The sequence below is a fragment of the Exophiala dermatitidis genome (genome assembly GCF_000230625.1).
Source record: "Exophiala dermatitidis NIH/UT8656 unplaced genomic scaffold supercont1.2, whole genome shotgun sequence".
Taxonomy (NCBI): Eukaryota; Fungi; Ascomycota; class Eurotiomycetes; order Chaetothyriales; family Herpotrichiellaceae; genus Exophiala; species Exophiala dermatitidis.
In genome coordinates, this window is record NW_008751647.1 from 363,455 (window position 1) to 381,178 (window position 17,724).

General features: G+C 53.1%; 4 protein-coding genes across 5 annotated transcripts; 1 reads left to right on the plus strand and 3 right to left on the minus strand.

Annotated features, from left to right (window-relative positions):
• Positions 1-220: 220 nt before the first annotated feature.
• HMPREF1120_01646 (transcriptional regulatory protein CAT8) lies at positions 221-3,917 on the minus strand. The gene is made up of 3 exons (XM_009155666.1): positions 2,349-3,917; positions 1,934-2,291; positions 221-1,885 (listed from the first exon to the last, which is right to left on the minus strand). Exons 1-3 carry the CDS (start codon positions 3,422-3,424, stop codon positions 734-736), a joined length of 2,586 nt encoding a protein of 861 aa, XP_009153914.1. The 5' UTR covers positions 3,425-3,917; the 3' UTR covers positions 221-733.
• A 694-nt stretch (positions 3,918-4,611) lies between these two features.
• On the minus strand, positions 4,612-7,177 carry HMPREF1120_01647. 2 transcript variants are annotated; one of them, XM_009155667.1, is made up of 3 exons: positions 6,569-7,177; positions 5,392-6,480; positions 4,612-5,335 (listed from the first exon to the last, which is right to left on the minus strand). In XM_009155667.1, the coding sequence occupies exons 1-3, from the start codon at positions 6,839-6,841 to the stop codon at positions 5,231-5,233; spliced, it is 1,467 nt and encodes a 488-aa protein (XP_009153915.1). In that variant the 5' UTR covers positions 6,842-7,177; the 3' UTR covers positions 4,612-5,230. The 2 variants fall into 2 exon arrangements, with proteins under 2 accessions (XP_009153915.1, XP_009153916.1); XM_009155668.1 differs by having other exon boundaries at positions 5,392-6,517.
• A 330-nt stretch (positions 7,178-7,507) lies between these two features.
• HMPREF1120_01648 (beta-galactosidase) lies at positions 7,508-11,028 on the plus strand (the record flags this gene model as incomplete). Its single annotated transcript, XM_009155669.1, has 3 exons — positions 7,508-8,165; positions 8,210-9,548; positions 9,603-11,028. The coding sequence occupies 3 exons, from the start codon at positions 7,508-7,510 to the stop codon at positions 11,026-11,028; spliced, it is 3,423 nt and encodes a 1,140-aa protein (XP_009153917.1).
• Positions 11,029-12,406: 1,378 nt separating this feature from the next.
• On the minus strand, positions 12,407-13,824 carry HMPREF1120_01649 (SUN domain-containing protein (Uth1); the record flags this gene model as incomplete). The annotated part of the gene is made up of 2 exons (XM_009155670.1): positions 12,407-12,451; positions 12,508-13,824. 2 exons carry the CDS (start codon positions 13,822-13,824, stop codon positions 12,407-12,409), a joined length of 1,362 nt encoding a protein of 453 aa, XP_009153918.1.
• Positions 13,825-17,724: the final 3,900 nt, after the last annotated feature.

Sequence of the window (17,724 nt, forward strand, 5' to 3'; positions counted from 1 at the left end):
GAAATTATGACGCCATGGGCTCAAAAGTCAAAAGCCTACAAGATACCGTACTAGGTTTAGTGCCGTTGTACTAAGAAAGCTCCTCCGCAAATCATGTGATGCTATTGGCTGTTCACATCTCCTCCGCACTGGCGCTGGTGTTCTCCCCCAAACCGTCCAGCCTTGTGGCTCCACCAACCACACTGTGGGCATTGTGTACCTACCCAGCACCAGTACGCATCTCACAACTCCAGGTCAATCATTTCTATAGTATATGCGTACAGTCCTATAGTCGCCTACTGGTAGAAATGCAGTGAGCATAACTTTATGTCTCGTTCGAACTAGCAAATATGAAATAAGAGACAAAACTCAAAAGCCTTTTGATCGCAAATGACACAATATCTCCGCAAGCACGCTTTGTCTTGTTCGATTGTTGATGTACAAACTCCATTACCGTCCTACCGGACAGTATACACCCTGTGATCAAACGCTCCTCCATCTGATTCATTCATGGTATCATCGTCTTGCGACAGTCAAATCCAACAAAGAAACCAAACACCACTTTTGGGCTCGATAGCCGAGGTAACCAACATCCTGGGTATAGCATTCTCAATCTTCACATTGACACAATCACTGCTGTAACCCCTGTAGGCGAAATCATCGCCTCCCTATCTCGCGGCATGAACAGCTGTTGTCAGTCTAACAACAGCACGAAGGTCTTGAAAGTGTAACAAAATGAACATATTGTAGTTGTTTATGCCTCCACTTCATGGAAGTCAAATTCGTCGTCCACAGGGATGGTGATGCCCCGATATGTTTCAGCGGGGTCGAGACCATCCCCAATCGAGGTGGACCCATTGTGACTGCTTGGAGCGCTGAACAGGAAGTCATCTCCGCTCGTCAGAGATTCTTCTGAAAAGCTAAGCAGACTCTGCGGGACTGGCGCTTTGGTGGCAAGGTCGATCCCGGACAGGTGCCATGCATCAGGTGTCCACTCATTGCTATTTGGCTGATACAATGGGTATCCGGTGGCAGTCATATCACCATAAAGGGCCGGGTTGTCGTCCAAGTTGGTCAGAAGTTGATCCCAGCTTGCGTCTACAATGGTCGGGGTCGGGGTTGGCTGTTTCTTCGGCGGAAGCATTGTGCTCGACGATGTTCTCGTCTGAGACGTCATGAACTCATCCCCCAGTGGCAGGTAATCCAGGTTGATGGCCGTCGTGTCGATCGCCCTGCACGTGGTGGGCTGACTCGGCGACGCCGCATTCAGAGGCATCACTGGCGCAGATCGGGTGGAAGACAGACTCACAGTGCTGGCGGCACGATGCGCTGGGCTCAAAGACGGCGGTCCGTTCTGGATGCCAATGGCAGGGCGAGGGGCTTCGACCGATTTCGATTTCGTGCTGAAGCTCGACCATCTTGACGCTATGGCTTGTAGCTGCTTTCGAGTTGACTTGGACTTAGTCTCCGCAGGAGCTGGCATAGCTGTACTTGGTCGTTGTGGACCGTTATCCAGACTCTGACTCTTTGGCGATGCGTCAGGTCGGCCTTCGAGCGCGACAAGAGAGGCGGCCATCTTCTGGAATTCGGCAGCTGCCACGCTGTGCTCATTCATGAGCATACCGACCGAAAGGGTCAATGACTTCTGGTTGTCCTTGACAAGCTTGCTGTCGTCGTCCAAATCTAGAGTCTGCCACAGAATGGAAACGCCAGAGCTCAACAGCAGATCGGCCTTGTTCAGAGGAAAGGTGTAGTTCATGCGGCGTTCCAACAGTAGGTCCACAATCTGCAGAATATGCTTGCCTGCGGCGGCCAAAACGATACCGGCGGCAGAGGCCGCACTACCCGAACCATGGCAGAGTAGCGGTCGGTGGATCAGGCTTCTTGTGTAAAAGTACGCCAGAGACTGAAATTGTCAGACAGGTTCCAGAGCCAACCAAGGATAGAGACTTACTAATAGCGGTGATCGGCAGCTAATCATATGGGTGGCCGGCTTGTCGTTACAAAAGCGCAAACGTAGATGTTCAGGTAGTTCTTCGGACCACTGATCAAGCTCGTCCGAGAGCGCATGTAACTTGTTCAAGGAGAGCTGGTAGCTTGCTTTTGCCGGGTAAAGATGATCCAGCGCTTTCGAAAGGATCTTGGTCAGGCGGAAGAATGCCAATGCGCTGGAGATCTTGGTGAGTTCCCCTGGAAGAGTGGGAGTGAACCCCTGAGCGGTCAGATTCTCGTCGTCTACATCAGCAGGGAACTCGGTGGTGATATCGTCGTCACGGAGCAGCATCGGTGTGCCGGTCGTAGCAGAGGTAAACCTAGAAAGAGAGTCAGTTGCAGGCTCAGTGAGAGGTATATCAAGGGAGGACTCTTACTTGTCTAGGACATATTGACACCAAAAGACTTTCTTCCGTGTCTCGGACTCCAATGGCGACAGACTGTGATATTTGTGCACTTGATGGAGACCCAACTCGTGACACATGGTCACTGCAATGCCTCGGTGACGGGCAAGATGCGTATAGTCCGCTCGCAACATGTAGCAGATTTGAGCGAGAACATGACATTGCAAGGTAGAAAGTGAGGCATTAGACGAAGTTGAGTAAAGAGCCTTGCGCCATTGAGTCTCATAAGATGGGGTGTTCTTCTTAGGGGTGGTGATATCGGACAGCGCCGAAATCTCGAAGATCAGGAAAAGCTGGGCCAGGGCTTGTTTGTTGTTTTGCCAATTTCCTGCCTCTGGGCTGGCTAGGTACTGCTCGTATACGCGAAGGAAGGTAGGTCGGTGGAGAATCGGAAGCAGAGGTTGCCATTCTTGGAAGAAGATGTTGATGTATTGGTCGGTAAGGATTCTAGGAGGGATTTTGGGACCTGGATTCACGGTCTGCCGGGTTGGTTGAAGGGCATTTTGGAGTTCGGAGGTCGAAAATCCAGGAGACTGTCGCCCAGTTTCTTGCACCTTTTGATCGAAAGCCTCTATGAGGGAAAGGGTCGTGGAGGAGCCAGTCGAGGTCGCTCGAGGTTGGACAGGGGCAGGTATTTCCACATGCAATACTTCTTCTCTGATGGAGGCCACTTCGGCCTTGACTTGGGCCGCATTGGAGGGCGACAAGGACTCTGACCCCTTCCGTGATGGTGGAGAGAAGCTGTGAATGCGAGACAGCATGTCAATCTTCTCATCCTTCTCGTCCAGGAGATCTTTCAGTTCGCGCACTTCCGCCTCGAGTCCGCGCACGCGGTCTTCCAGAGATTCTGTGTAACCTCTGGGGAAAGCCCGACGGCTCAACTTGTCGCTTGTTTTGCACTCGAATCCGACATTGGCACATTGAGTGCAGCAAGGTCGTACACCGTCACACCTGATCTTCTTGCTGCGACATCGGTCACAGGCTTGCGCAATCCTACTCTGTGCGCTGCTCCCCACCCGAATCATCTTCATCGGTAGTATACCAGGCATGGTGGCGGCTGTATACTGGGTGGATTGACGATTTCCTTATAGCAAACTCATAGACAGTGGACAACGAGCAGGTCGAGCGCTGCGTGCCGGTAGATGCACAATGGCCAAGTGATATGATCACAGGTGGGAGTTGCTGGACCTGGGGATCTGTCCAAAGTTGCGCTGGGCAGTTGGAATGGCAGGAGATGAAGCACAGGACCTCGAGTCGGCGGGGTGAGAGGCGGATTATGACAACAATTGCGTGTCGAGGCGACGGCCGGATTGTTCAAATGGTTAGGGCGAGACGGAGGGTTTAGCGGGCGGCGTCCCGAACGTTCGACGATAGTTGTGACCACAAAGCGAGCTTGTTTGGCTCGGAGTCAGGCACTAGATATGCAGGATGGGTGTGATGTGCAAAGGGATGAGACCGTGTTCTCTGGGGAAGGGATTTTGTGGGTGGTGGAGGAAGATGGGTGATTGCGGGTTGTAAAGCCTGGGGATGCACGTCGGCGGCACAAACAGCGATCGGGGGAAAGCTGGAGGCGTGAGATGGAGGACACTGGCACGGGCACCACAACTGGCACTACCGGCACTGGCACTGGCACTGGCACTGGCGCAAGCCCTGAGGCTGCAGCGGTGGGGACTGCGTAGGCTCTTTCTGGGCAGCACTAACAACCTTGGGACGCAAGACAGCCAACTGGCGCAGCCCGGAGGGTCCTCTTCTCCGGGCGCCGGTGCCTGTTCGTCTACGTCTCATCCACTACGACTGCGCCTACTGCTAGCACCGACTCCTAATCTGCCCTCAACAATCTGGAACCGCACCGGGAACCGCACCTTCAGCCTCACATCCCTGCTCCTTTCCAACCTTAAGCTCCTTCGACACCGCTGCTAGCGAATTGAGAGCGGCCGTCGCTGGGCATCTTCATTCTCTGCCCTTCATTTTTCTTCTTCCAGCTGCCGCCTGGGTTCCATTCCCCCGCAAAAGCTGCAGGGCAGACGAATCAGACTCTCGATCGAGTGCGGCAGAGACAACTCGTGGGCATTCGAATCGAGTGTCTTGACGTACGCTTTGGCGTTATGGGCCTGCCGGAGCCTCCAGCCTATGGTCAGCCGTGAGGAACCCCTAAGGCTTCGACGCTTCGTCCCTACTTCCATCGATCCGAGCTGAGGCCGTCCATTCAGGACTTCCATCCAGATCAGCTCCCGTCTTCTCGTTGGGCCAACAGCTCGCCAACGGAGGATAGCACAGTCACAGGCCTAGAAGGTCGATTCGTGTCGCTTAACTACAGGCCAAGCTATCCAGGCCATTCCTCATGCCGTGGCTACGTGGGATATTGTCAGACAACAAGAGCTGAATATCGAGATATACATAAGTTGCCTCTTGAATGAAGCCAGCCTCACAGTTGGTACCTTGGAGCTGGCCTGTGCTCCGACGATTGATGGACATATGGCAGTCGACGGAAATGTCAAGCATGGGCGAACGGAACCTCGCGGGTTTCCAGATGAAGCACATCTGGCTGGCGGAAGGCTTGAGTCCACCGTAGAAGAGCTTCTTTCTGCCAGTTGTGTCGTGTGCATCGGAAAACGATCAAAACTGAGGATCCGGCCAGATTGCACTATTGATGCACAACTAGTTGTAGGGATACATTCAAAGCTTGTAAGCTGTGTGAGCTGGCCACCCCGTCAGCTCGTATTTGTTTTGGCGCGCTCACACCACCTGATGCAGCGTGCAGGACAAGCTTCCGAGCCAGTCCACTTGCGTAGGAGTTTCAATTCCTTAGCGACACATCTTCTACAGTACATGCGCCATTCATGGTCGTTACTACTCTACGAGAAGTCATCTTCTGGGTATTCTCCTGTCGAGTTCGTCTGGCCATGCTCCTGGCGCTCGAGATAGGAGCGAACAGCTGCAGACTCGAGGAGGTTTTCCTTCTAGGCGACGTTAGTAGTGGGAGGGCTGAATGGAGGTGTTGAAGCTTAAGACTTACCTCCTGCTCTAGTGTTTCATAGGCCCTGGTCAACAAGTCGAGCTCCAGCCTCCGAAGTCTCCCGATCGTCTCATGGACCGAGTGTCTAATATTATGTTCCCCTGTGGGAAGGGTCCTTTCGTAGGTGCTTTCACTTGCTGCGAGCTGCATCCCTTGATCTTCAACACGTTGTTGGATCATCACCGTGGCACGCAGGACGAATATATCTCGGAGCTCATCCTGCAGGAGTGTGGAATGGAGGGCGGCTGCGCTTAGATCGTCCCCCTTCCAAGACGCCTTGAGCTCCGTTTCTCCGTCCACAGTCTTCTCCACTCTAAAGTCTAGACCATCTTCCTGGTTGACGCATGCCCACCAGACGAACGAACTATCCCAGCGTAAATGTCCTGACTCATCAATGTAAATGCGAACACCTGGCGCTTCCTGGGCAAACCGGATCTTTGCCAACCGCAAGGGGTCGTCGGCGGGGATGGAAAGACTCAGGAACAACTCCCTGGCGTTGCTCGCGTGCTCCTCAATGAAGCCATAGGAGAAGGCCATTTCGCAGGCACCACCTGCCCCGTACATGATGGTGATCTCGTCACCGTCATTAATAAACTTCGAGTCCCGCACGACAAGCAAGAAGGTCCCTGCATCATCGTCGACCTCGAATCGTGCATTGTATTGATCGTCAGCAGCATGGTTTGCCATGTCAACAACAGGGACCATGCCTACGCCTGCCCCCCGCGGGAGCTCCATAGCTCGAGACCGGTACAGGGCATCTGCAAGTTTCCAGTCATCGAAGTCCAAAAGCCCAGTTTGCTCGTCCCACCACACCCGTTGACACCAAGGAATAGTCTGCGTAGCTTCTTTTAGGCGGTCAAACTCCCGTTCAAGACTGACCAACTTTTGGTCTAAAGCTTCGGCAAGAGTCGTGCCAGTGAGAAGTTCCCTTTCCTCTGGGGTGTAGAATGTTGGAAGTGGAACGTCTTTGGGGAGACATTGGACATAGTCGGCGAATGGGTTCTTCAACTTCAGCCCGGCGTCATGATTGTCGGGGCTGTTGATGGTCATCTGGTAGACAAGGAAAAGAAGAACTGCAGTGCGAGGATTCTGGCAAAGAGATGAAACCGTCAGTCTGCCGCAGGATCTACCTACCTGGTTAAAAAGGTAAGGCATTAGAGGACAGCCTCTGACCTACCTGAAACAAAGAGGCAGCAGCTTCGATGAGTTCTTTGAGTCGTTGGTCAGACTTTGCACATTGTGCCACTCGTTCCTTGGACAGAACAAGGTCTAAGGGAACAGCGACCAGTGGTTCGCCCTCCTCATGGCGAGACGTTGCACGGATTCCACCACCTTTGTCAATGCCATCATCGGTGAAGACGTGGGCCTCAATTGCAGCATTGAAAAGATGAACGTTGTTGAAATGCGCCCACGCTTGCAGGTTTTCCAGTGGCAGAGAGCTCTGTCTCATATTTCAGGGTTGACAGGCGTTTAGAGTGTGTGTCATGGCCCTGTGAAAGCTCTCCAAAGGACCAAGTGATGTTGCCGTTGGGTATTGTAGTGTCGTCCAGTCCAGCGGCGGGAGCAGAGAGCCTTTGCTAACCTGGAGTTTCTGCCGCATCCTTCGATCGCCGCGTCTCGGGAGCCTTGCACTTGGCACCGGCAAACCTTCCAAGTCAGATTCACGCAGAGGTTGATCTCCCATTGGTCAGACCATGTAGCACTGTCCAACTCCATTGCTACGACGAGCTCAAGTTGCTGGTCCTTTACACCAACACAACCGGTCAGGGTGCATGGCATCGAAAAGACCTTGCCCGTGGTCTTTGGCCTGTATTACCATCAATTACGGGCATTTGTACTGTCAGGTACACACCATCTATCAAGCCTATTGAGGAAGGTCTAGCGACCCAGCCTCGTCTTGGCCCCGCATAAGGTTGGACTCCGTTGGTGTCCTGAAACACGCTGGAAACTCGAACATGTCGAAGTTCACACCTGCGAGCCCTTTCCTCAGTTTTGATGCGCTGCTGCCAAATTATCGCTTTGCTTCCCCCTCCGCACGATCTTCCCCTCGTAGTATTGAACAGTATTGTTTGTCTGCCCAACTGCATGGCTACAGCCTCGTCCTTGCGGTGTGACAATGCAGTTGACCAACGTCGAGGGAGAAGCGCGTTGCGTGGAGAGAGCGACCGAGACAAACCGTCAGACTTGCGTACAGCGACATTCTGACTGGTGTGATCCAACAATATTCCAGAAGAACCGTCTTCCTCCTCGGGCGTATCATATCCCCGAGACGGCCATTTGTTTAAATGGCCAGTGGGCCTTTAATTACTCCCCAACGCCTGAGGAAGCCCCTGACGGAGCAACTTGCAGCACTCAGTCCATAGAAGAAACAATTCAGAAAGCGCCAAAATGCTGGAGTTTTGTCACTGTGCCTGGTCACTGGCAACTACAAGGTTATGGCAGACCGCAGTATACCAACATTGTGTATCCCTTTCCCGCCTGCCCGCCACTTGTGCCCACAGAAAACCCTACAGGAACATACTCCCGTTCTTTCAAGAGACCTCCAGATTGGGATGATGAGCTCCAGATCAGGTTGAGATTTGACGGGGTCGATAGTGCCTTTTATGTCTGGCTCAATGGGACACAAGTGGGTTACTCTCAAGGGAGCAGGAATCCAGCCGAATTCGACGTTACGGATATCGTGTTCGACGATAGGCCAAACTACCTGATTGTCCAAGTGCTCCAATGGTGCTCGGGAAGTTACATTGAGGACCAAGATCAGTGGTGGCTGTCTGGTAGGAGTATCGTTACATTTCGTTGACCTAGCTCATTCTGGCAGGCATTTTCCGCGATGTCCATCTCATCGCGTTTCCCTACCACAGACGCATCAATGATGTCTTCATCAAAACTATACTTGACAAAGAATATAAAGACGCTGAATTGATCGTGGACTTGGACCTGGACGTTCGCCAGGATAGTTTCCTCCTTATCAGCCTGAAAGATGGGAGAGGAATAAGCTTACATGCAGAATACAGTTCGATCGAGTCACCGGCGTCCAACTTCACACGAGTCATCCCAGTCTCTAACCCGAGAAAGTGGACAGCGGAAACACCATATCTTTATACTCTAGACATCACCGTTTTGCCTGGGCGCATAAGGCCCACACCCAATCATCGAATTGTCCAGCGAATAGGCTTCCGGTCGGTTGAGCTCAAAAATGGTAATATTTGCGTCAATGGCAAAGCCATCACTTTCCAAGGTACCAACCGACACGATCATCATCCGAATTTGGGACGTGCGGTCGATGAGGAGTATATCCGCCGAGATCTTCTGATGATGAAACGCCATAACATCAATGCCGTTCGGTGTTCGCACTACCCTTCTCATCCCAGTCTCGTCAGACTCTGCGATGAATTAGGCCTCTGGGTGATTGATGAAGCCGATCTGGAATGTCATGGCTTCGCAGCTGCCGGAGCACCCCGAGATCCGGCGGAGTTTACCTCAGATAATGATGCATGGCAGCCCGCGTACCTCGACCGTATGCAGCAGCTGGTGGAGCGAGACAAGAACCACCCCAGCGTCATAATCTGGTCCATGGGCAACGAATCATTTCTCGGCCGTAACCATGTCGCCATGTCGAGATGGGCCAAACAGCGTGACCCGACGCGTCTCATTCACTATGAGCCGGATGGGCAAGCAAGATACACTGACATGATCTCGCACATGTACACGTCGCCTGGAGACTTGGTTAGAGAGGCAGAATCCGAAGGTGATGACTTCACCAAACCCATTATTCTTTGCGAATATGCGCACGCCATGGGTAATGGACCGGGGCTTTTGGATGAGTATCAAGAAGCGTTTCGCTCTCACCGACGGCTTCAAGGTGGGTTCATCTGGGAATGGGCTAACCACGGGCTCTGGAAAGAGGACAACAATGGGAAAAATTACTATGCCTATGGAGGAGACTTTGGGGATGTTCCCAACGATGGAACATTCGTCATGGACGGGCTGTGCCATAGTGATCACACGCCATCACGGGGTCTGGTGGAATTGAAGAAGGCTATAGAGCCAATCAAGGCATGGGTGGACGGCCATGATCTGGTTGTTTCCAACCGATATGACTTCCTCGGACTCGAGCATGTTGTGGCAGACTATCGGGTAGAGGCTTTCGGGAAAGAGTTCGTCACATGTTTTCCTGCCTGTGAAAGCCCACCCCGCTAACACTCCTACAGAAACGAGACGCTGACATGTGGTTTCCTGCAACTGCCTAGTATTCCAGCCGGCACTCAAGCAAGAGTTCCCCTGCCGAGAGATGTTCTTTGCGCAGAAAGCCCACATGAACGGTGGCTGACGGTGAGGTTCCGCGAAAGGGACCGCAGGGCGTGGGCCGAACTCGGGCATGTCACAGCATGGAGTCAAGATCAACTCAGGCAAACTCGCGAGAGCAACATACCAGTGGCACCAAATATCCGTGCACCCCTAATCTCGTACTCCAAGCTGAACGTCTCGTGCACCAAACTCGAATACAAGATCTCCACTCCAACAGTCACAATCACATTCGACCGAATCCGTGGACAACTTTCTACCTGGTCACACCTAGACAGTCCACTTTTGTGCAAGAGCAAAGGTTCTTCTTCATCGCCTGTCCTGGCGATGGACTTCTGGCGTGCTCCAACCGACAATGACCTTGCGTGGCAGACGGCGGAGTGGAAACGCTATGGCCTGCACATGATGACCAGCCGACTGAAGTCCTTCCAGCTAGACCGACTCAACGCCATTGCAGGCTCCGATTCGCCCAACAGTGACTCTGAATCATGGTTAGTGAATGGGGAGGTACGCCTAAAGGCACATCATGCTCTTGCACCACCAAGTCTCGCATGGTACTTTGACGTCGAAACCACCTACATCATTAGCGCCGTGCCTCCGGCGACACCATGGTCGTTTTATGCGACCCTAGAGATCCGCACACACCTCACTCCCCAGGGAGCACACCCGGCCAATCTGCCACATGTGGGCCACAATCTGCAGCTGGCCCCCGGATACAGAAATGTGACATGGTTCGGTCGTGGCCCCGAGGAGAGTTACAACGACAAGCGCGCCTCTCAGCGACTGGGAATCTGGGAGTGTACGGCCGAGGAGATGGCGACGCGTTACGACGTACCGCAGGAGCACGGCAACCGCTGCGACGTGCGGTGGTGCCGCGTGTCTCCGAGTTTGCCATCATCGGATGATTATATCGATGGGGGCGATGACAAACCACTCCCAACCATCTGCGCAACATTTGTTCCGTCTCGCCCCAAACAGCTCAAAGCCAAAAGTCCCGATAGGAGTGGCAATGCTGGCAGCGTTGTGAACGGTCAGGGGAATGGCAGTGGCAGGGGCAGCGATAACAATGGCAATGGTAATAACGACAGCGGCGTGCCGAGTAACAGACCAACCTTCCAATTCGCAACTCTGCTCCACGATGCCTCCACAATCGAATCCGCAAAACATCCCTGTGACCTGCTCGAGCCAGGGGCCCAACGCACCGGCATCCTCTGGCGGCTTGATGCCGATGTCGCGGGCGTAGGCACCGCGGCATGCGGCCCGGCCACGCTGCCCAAGGACCAGGTTGAGTGTAGGGAGCGAGAATGGTCTCTGAGATTGGAGATGGAGTGATGAATCAATCGCATTGCGTCTGAGGAGAAATCAAGCCTTCCCCTGCCTTGTGCATTACATTATACTTTGCCACTGCACAGCATGTAGAGTTCCTCGTTCGGCTTTCCGATAAAATGCAATTGCGGGCCAAGTGCAGTAGAGTGCGGGCTATGAGAAGAAATGGGAGCAATGCACATGTGTTTATTCGGTCTCAGCTTGACACGAACAAGTGTTAACAGTACCAGGAACCTTGTATCACCAGAGTACTGTACCTAGATCCTTTAGAAAATACCTACCTAGGTAGATAGTACCGATCGTGATGCAGCCGGCCAGGCTGTGATTGTGACAAATTGAGGGATGAAAACATGCCCGGTACGTAGGTATGCACCCATCCAGCCATATTTGGGACTACATCATGATGTTGATTTTGACCAACTTGAAGGGGAACCAGAAATCGACGGTGGTACACGGATCGCATCGGAAATGCGGGAACAGAGCAAATGGGAAAGGGAGGCGCAAGAGGACTTAAGTGAAGGTGCAGGTACTGACTGTATCCGGAATTGACAAGAGAATGCTTGTCTATAGGTACCTAGGTAGTGATGTCTGGAAATCAGATTGTGTTACCAGAACCCGGATAAAAGGGAGGCACTTGTAAGCACTGTTTGGCTAGTGAGGGTGACTCGGAGGATTGAAGACTGAGCAAGCAGCCTAAAAGAAGCGATGAAGATAATACCTGTTAACGAGTATTTCTGTTTCTGTACCTGGATGGGACAAATAGAGACCCCGCCAGCACCCTTACAGTCATTACTACAAGTTACTCTGGTAGGAACTTCTTGGGTTTTTGTGAAAACGGTGATGAAACTATCCAACTAAAAACACAACCACGGACCAGCAGGTTTGATAGACTGGATATAGGAGGAAAGTCAACCGCAATGCACAAGGAGTCTGGAAGCAGCCTCGCCAAATCCCATTCCTATACCAACTTGAATCCTGCTTCTACAAAATGCTTGGACAAGAACAAGAAAAGTGTCGGGCGTAGATGGTCGATGGAGACCAGGCCAAGCTGATGCCCCAGACATTCCAGCTACTACCGACGATGTGCTGCATGCAGCTCCTCCGGCCCAGGACAAGACCTATACTCAATCGAGGATGGCGGCGTCTTTCAAGCGTAGTGTGAGTTTGGCGTCGTTCCACCGCCCGTGAGATCTCCGTTCCCGTTATCCACTGTCCAACTGTTTGCCAATCATGGTCGAGACTAACGGCTTCGGGTTGTTGCTCCAAACGGAAACAAATCAACAAAAGAAAAACAATCTGGCGAAACCTGACGTCAACGCCGGTATAATATGCAGTTCGAATGGCAACAAGATCGTGTTCATGTACATTGTCGTCCGAAGGGAGATCAGTCGGAGATGACATAGGTGGCAGTGCCAGAGATGACCGAAACCTGTTGCGGTTGTTAGCACATGTACAGCAAAAGGAGTTTAAAAAGGGGATACTCACAGTGCATCCGTTCGAATTGCATCCGGTGGCGCTGCAGTATTGTCCATTCTGGTATTTGCAGGAGCCAGATAGATTGCCTTGGATTTCGACGGTACCCTCGTATTGGGCACTCGTGGTAGGTGAGTTTTGGAAGATAGACAGCCATGTCACACCTCCTTTGGCACCCACACCAAAGTTGATAGGAGCAAAGTTGCCCAACGGGGTGCCGGCCGAACCCCATTTGCAAGCATCAGACGGACCATATCCAATCGGGTTGAGGTAGTACTGGGCGGAAGTGGACTTTCCTTGCCATGTGTAGTAGGTCGAGGCGTCGGGGACAGCCAGCTCCTCGGTCGAGCCAGGCTGCAATTCCACAGGGATGGTTTCGGATTCAGTACCAGGATAATCGGTACGGCAGATGGACACGACACCACCAGCTTTGTTGGTGGCCTGGACACCTCCGACGCCGGGAATGCAGAGACTGGTGGACAGACTCGGGTTTGTCAAATGAAGCTTTCCACCGCTGCACGACAGTCCACCGACGGACTGGCCGGTGGCACCCTGAGTTGATGGCCATTGACTCTTCTGGTAACCGGGCGGGCAAGCATAGGAACACATCATACCCTCGGTGCAGGACTGGCCAGAAACACCAGTCACAATGTGGTTGACAAGGTTACCCACAATGGTGACGGCCTGGAGACCAGACCATCCGCCCATACCCAGATAGTCTAGGGCCACCGCACCATAGTCGGAGGGAAACGTGTCGCAGCTAAGCTCACCATCAGGGAAAGCCGCAGTGAGCCCAGTTCCGCCCGAGATCGAAGATGAGCCGGTGGATGAGGCTGAGGCTGAGGCCGCTGCGGAAGAGCTAGAGCCAGTTTCGCTAGCGCTGCCCCAGCCCGAAGCAGACGCTGACGAAGTTCGGTGTTGGAAGAATTCGGCAGCACCTGAGTCGGAGGCAGCGGCAGCGGAGGTTGTGGTAGTTGTCGGCGAGTCCGAGGTTGTCGAAGGCTCAGCCGTCGTGGTTGGAGCAGCAGTAGTGCTGGGAATGCTGCTGGTGGTTGGCGTTGCAGCGGCAGCGCTGGAAGAACAGACGCCGGGATCTTGACCGTCCACAAACTTCAACTCGTTGTCCTCCAGACCCGCGCAGACCTTTTCTTGCGTAATCTCCTGGCCGTCCAGCAGGTAAACATAGGCGGTGGGACCTGTAGCATAGGTGGTCTTGGTGACTTCGCGTTGTCTGTGTTGGTGCGCGTGTCGGTGGGCATGGTGGTGCGGTTGAGCCAGGGCAACAGTAGCAGCGGCCGCCGCCGTCAAGGCGAAGGAAGCAAGCTTCATGTCGATAGGTTTGTAGGAATGATTGGACGCAACAGTCTATCAAAGACCTGCCGATAAGTGTATGAACGAGTGTAGGTTACGTCGGACTGATGAACGCGAGGCTGAACGAGTCTGAGGGTGCGACCGGCGCGTCAGTATGCTTCCTTTGTTGGCCCAATATTTGGAAAAAAGAGAGAGGTCAAAGCAAGGAGTTGGAGGCCGTTCGCAGGGTCACAAGGACATACAAAGCCGCAGACGCATATGATCAGTGCTGGAATGCTGGACGTGAAGCGGCTCGGGGCGAGGGCGGACGAGAGAGAGCGAGAGATGAGTTGGCGCGTAGGATAGCTGGATTCTCAAAGGAATGGAACGAGAGAAAAGTCTCTCTGGTAAAGAACGTGAGCCAACTGAGGGCGGGAGAGGAAGAAGAGAGATGTTTGCACACTGAGATACCAGATGCAGTTGTGTTGATGATGGTTTGAGCTGCAACGAGAGAGAAGGGGAAAGGGAGGGAAGAATCAAGAGGCTGCGGTCGGCGGATGCTGGGCATTTGGCTGCGGGCGGGTTTGGTTGGCAGGGGGCTTTGGGGGGCTTAGGCTATGCTGGATCTTGGTCGGCGGGCTTTGTTCCTGGCGCCCGCCCTTAGACTGCGCCCAGTCAAAGTCATTCTTCAGGAACAGGTAAAGCCTGTCACCCGCTGCCATGGCTCCCCCTGCTTTCTTTCTCTCGCCCCTGGCGCCTCCAATGGCCCGCGCTTCACAACAAAGAAATTGCACTCCACTCTGATCATCGACTAAACAATGACCGAAACCCAGCCTGACCCGCCTCCATTAGCCTTCATCTCTTTCTCAGACAGGCCAGTGTGGAAGACAAAGAACTCCTGAACCTTGTCCGTAAAGAGGCCGACGACGACTAGGACGACGACATTTGCTCAGGGAGCCACGAAGAGATAATTGCATCAAAAGAAGAGCTTGTTCTCCCCTAAGAGAGGTAATTATGAATTAGGAGGCGTGGCCACGCAACTGGTCCTCCTCTTGACCGGTGACAGTCCATATAGAGCGCTTCCACTCCAAGCAGACGGAAGATTGTATGCTCCGTTCAGGCCACGCAATCCCGTTACTGGTGTTATTGCTTGGTATTGCAGATCGGTATCGCGCCAGAGAAACCATGGTGGCTCTCCCAAGTCCTGTGGCTGAGGCTGATACAATGTCCAGGCAAACCGGGCAGCTTCTTCGCTATCATGCTGAAAGAGAGCATTCTTGCAACGGCAGACTTGCTTGCGTCTACAAGCGCCCTCTCCACGGGGAACACAGCAGCGGTCCTGATCAATTTCATGCAGAATTACCAATGACAACGGTCCCCAGATGCTCGTCCTGGTCAATCCTGCCGTGCCACTCTATTATTGTATACCAATGAAAGATGATATGCTCGTCAACAGTCGCCATTCCTTCTGCCTTACAAGAACTTTGGTGGTGCAAGACCAAACATGGCATCATAATGAGTCTGCCGTAGCATCCGGTGATCACCGAGGAGAAAGTCTTCGGACACAAGACTGGAACGACAGGCTGGTTGGCACGGACTGACGACGATCTAGAGCCACACGATCATCGATTCCCTCACTGCCTCGATAAGACGCAGTCAGTTACTGATTCCCTGTGCCATAGCTTCTTTGCGGCCCTCTTGAGCGTACGGGATATTGTGTCACCGTTGATGGGGACCGGCCTGTGTGACCCGAGAATTCAAGCAAACCGCCAGTCTACTGCGTACAATCCCCAGTGACAGGGTTTGCAAGCTCACGGACGGTCACAGACCATGGTTCGAGGCTATCGATTTCATCATAGCTGTCAATGCATTGATTGCGGCCCCCGAGTCGCTCGGTGCGACACCACACCATGCCCAAGTATTTGAAGCACGCGTCTGGCAGCACACGCAACTCTGGACCCCCTAAAATGCTTTTGAGTGCTGATCGAGACCGACAGCGATTTGCTTTGCAGTGGGGGACACAGCTGTTCCCGTTTACAGTACTTACGTGCTGCTCGCGGAGCATGACCTGTTCCAAAACTGTCTTTTCCTCTTTGTCACCAACGCAATGATGGGGAATCCGTACAGTAGTCGTTCAAATCGAACAGTCTTCACCCCTGCGCAAGGTTACCGATTACGAGTCCCCCATGCCACCCTTGAGTCAGTGGCTTTTTCCACACTGGCACCAGCGTACAAAAGTGAGTCGCTGACTGCTTGTTGGCCAGCTGAACGGTGAATACTCCAGGTCGCTGGTGGTCAAGCGAGGCTTTGCATTTCGTCAAAACCCCACAGAAAGGGGGCCAAAGACATCCACCGGCCGCTTCCAGCCATACCTGCAGTGTCATGATTGGCTGCAACACCTGGATCTGATATATCTCAGCGGGACGTCAAGCCTCCGTAGCCCCTGGTCGACGGGCATCAACACCAACCAGCACCCTTCAGGCAGATTGGGGTGACAACCTTAAAGCGACGCGACACCGATCTTCCCATGGGTCCCTTGTCGGACACTGCACGCCATAACCCGACCTGCATGTTTGGTTTCACCATTCCTCACTCCTGCAATTTGAATCTGAAAGGAAAATGCATGCACTTTGGCTCTTTGCAACCCAGCCACGTCGTGCAGGGGGAAACGGCCCCTTTCTTTCCAACAGCGCAAATAACAATGAAAAGGAGACTGGCTGTCCAATCGCCACAGGGGGTCACCGCTACTACCACTTTTAGTCCCTACTGCATGATGACCCGCACCCAAAAATCTTCCGAGCCGCAACTTCTTGATGTTCCATGCAGTGCAGCCTGTGCTTTTTTAGCGGGACTCAATCCGGACGCTTTCTCGGTTCATGATTTTGGTCCTTCGTACCTACCTGGGTTTTGTGCCTTGTCTTGAATGGACTTGCATCCTGGATTCATTGCACCACACAGGCACGACCAGTCTGGACGGGTTCTCAATAATAGCCGCCGCCCACATTCCTCACCTGCGATCAGAACTAACAACAACGATATGGATAACATAATCTTACAGCGGGCCCACCAATAGAACATTAGCAGACCTCTGTGGAGCGGCCCGACAAGGCACGTGCAAATTGGGATCGAGGCTTCCAGAGTCTAGACGACCACTTCTACGCTGTTGCCATGGTTGGAGTACTGCCAGGACTTTGGCCCTAGTAGTAGCACAGAAAGGTATGGTTGGTACAGTTACTTCTGACCATGGCCACGTACTTCACCAATCTTTCCAAGAACGTCGATTGATCCGAAATGAAAATGGCTCTCGCTCCAAAGTAGAGTCTAGTTGGAGATAGAAAGCGACTTGACTCTGAACCGGATCAGCAAGGACATCGCATCGAGATCTGCATGGCGCAACCATCCGCAAAAGCGTCCCGGCGTCGCTATGAACTGCGGGAATTCTCGACCACTTTCTGAAATGGCAGGACTAATCAGCCCACCGGGGTCCATTCAACTGCCCGCCATTCTCATATGGCGGTCCCGTCGTCGACGCTCCGATCGACGGCCTCATGACGCGGCCTGCCATGTGTCCCATAACATGCACCGAAGCTTTTTGGATTAAGGCCCATTGACAATCACAAAGCTGGAACCAGTGACGCGCAGTATGAGTCACAAACCAGCTGCCCATGATTGCTTCGAGAAATTGGGGTCAGGTAGCAAAGTGTGCTTGTCGGCTTTTCGTTATGATTGACCATTCGCTCCCGATCCGGAACGGAACAGGAAGGCTGGACGATCCCCTATAGGAGCATGCCGAGGAGGAGCCGGCCGGTAGGTTGCTGTGAGTCTCTTGCAACGCATCGCCCTTGTGCGCCGGCTGTATTGGTTCATGGCTCCTCGGTCAAGGGTACTGCAGTAGGCTGAAAGAAACAAAATTTGCAAGGTACAGTACTACCCTGATGA

Bases quoted from the DNA above. Each gene is read 5' to 3' on its own strand.
- HMPREF1120_01647 (XM_009155667.1), bottom strand. From the start codon at position 6,841: ATGAGACAGAGCTCTCTGCCACTGGAAAACCTGCAAGCGTGGGCGCAT. The intron at 6,481-6,568 runs GTAGGTCAGAGG...TCTCTTTGCCAG, and splicing joins CTGCTGCCTCTTTGTTTCAG to AATCCTCGCACTGCAGTTCT. The intron at 5,336-5,391 runs GTAAGTCTTAAG...AACGTCGCCTAG, and splicing joins ATGAAACACTAGAGCAGGAG to AAGGAAAACCTCCTCGAGTC.
- HMPREF1120_01646 (XM_009155666.1), bottom strand. From the start codon at position 3,424: ATGCCTGGTATACTACCGATGAAGATGATTCGGGTGGGGAGCAGCGCA. The intron at 2,292-2,348 runs GTAAGAGTCCTC...CTCTCTTTCTAG, and splicing joins TGTCAATATGTCCTAGACAA to GTTTACCTCTGCTACGACCG. The intron at 1,886-1,933 runs GTAAGTCTCTAT...TGACAATTTCAG, and splicing joins GCTGCCGATCACCGCTATTA to TCTCTGGCGTACTTTTACAC.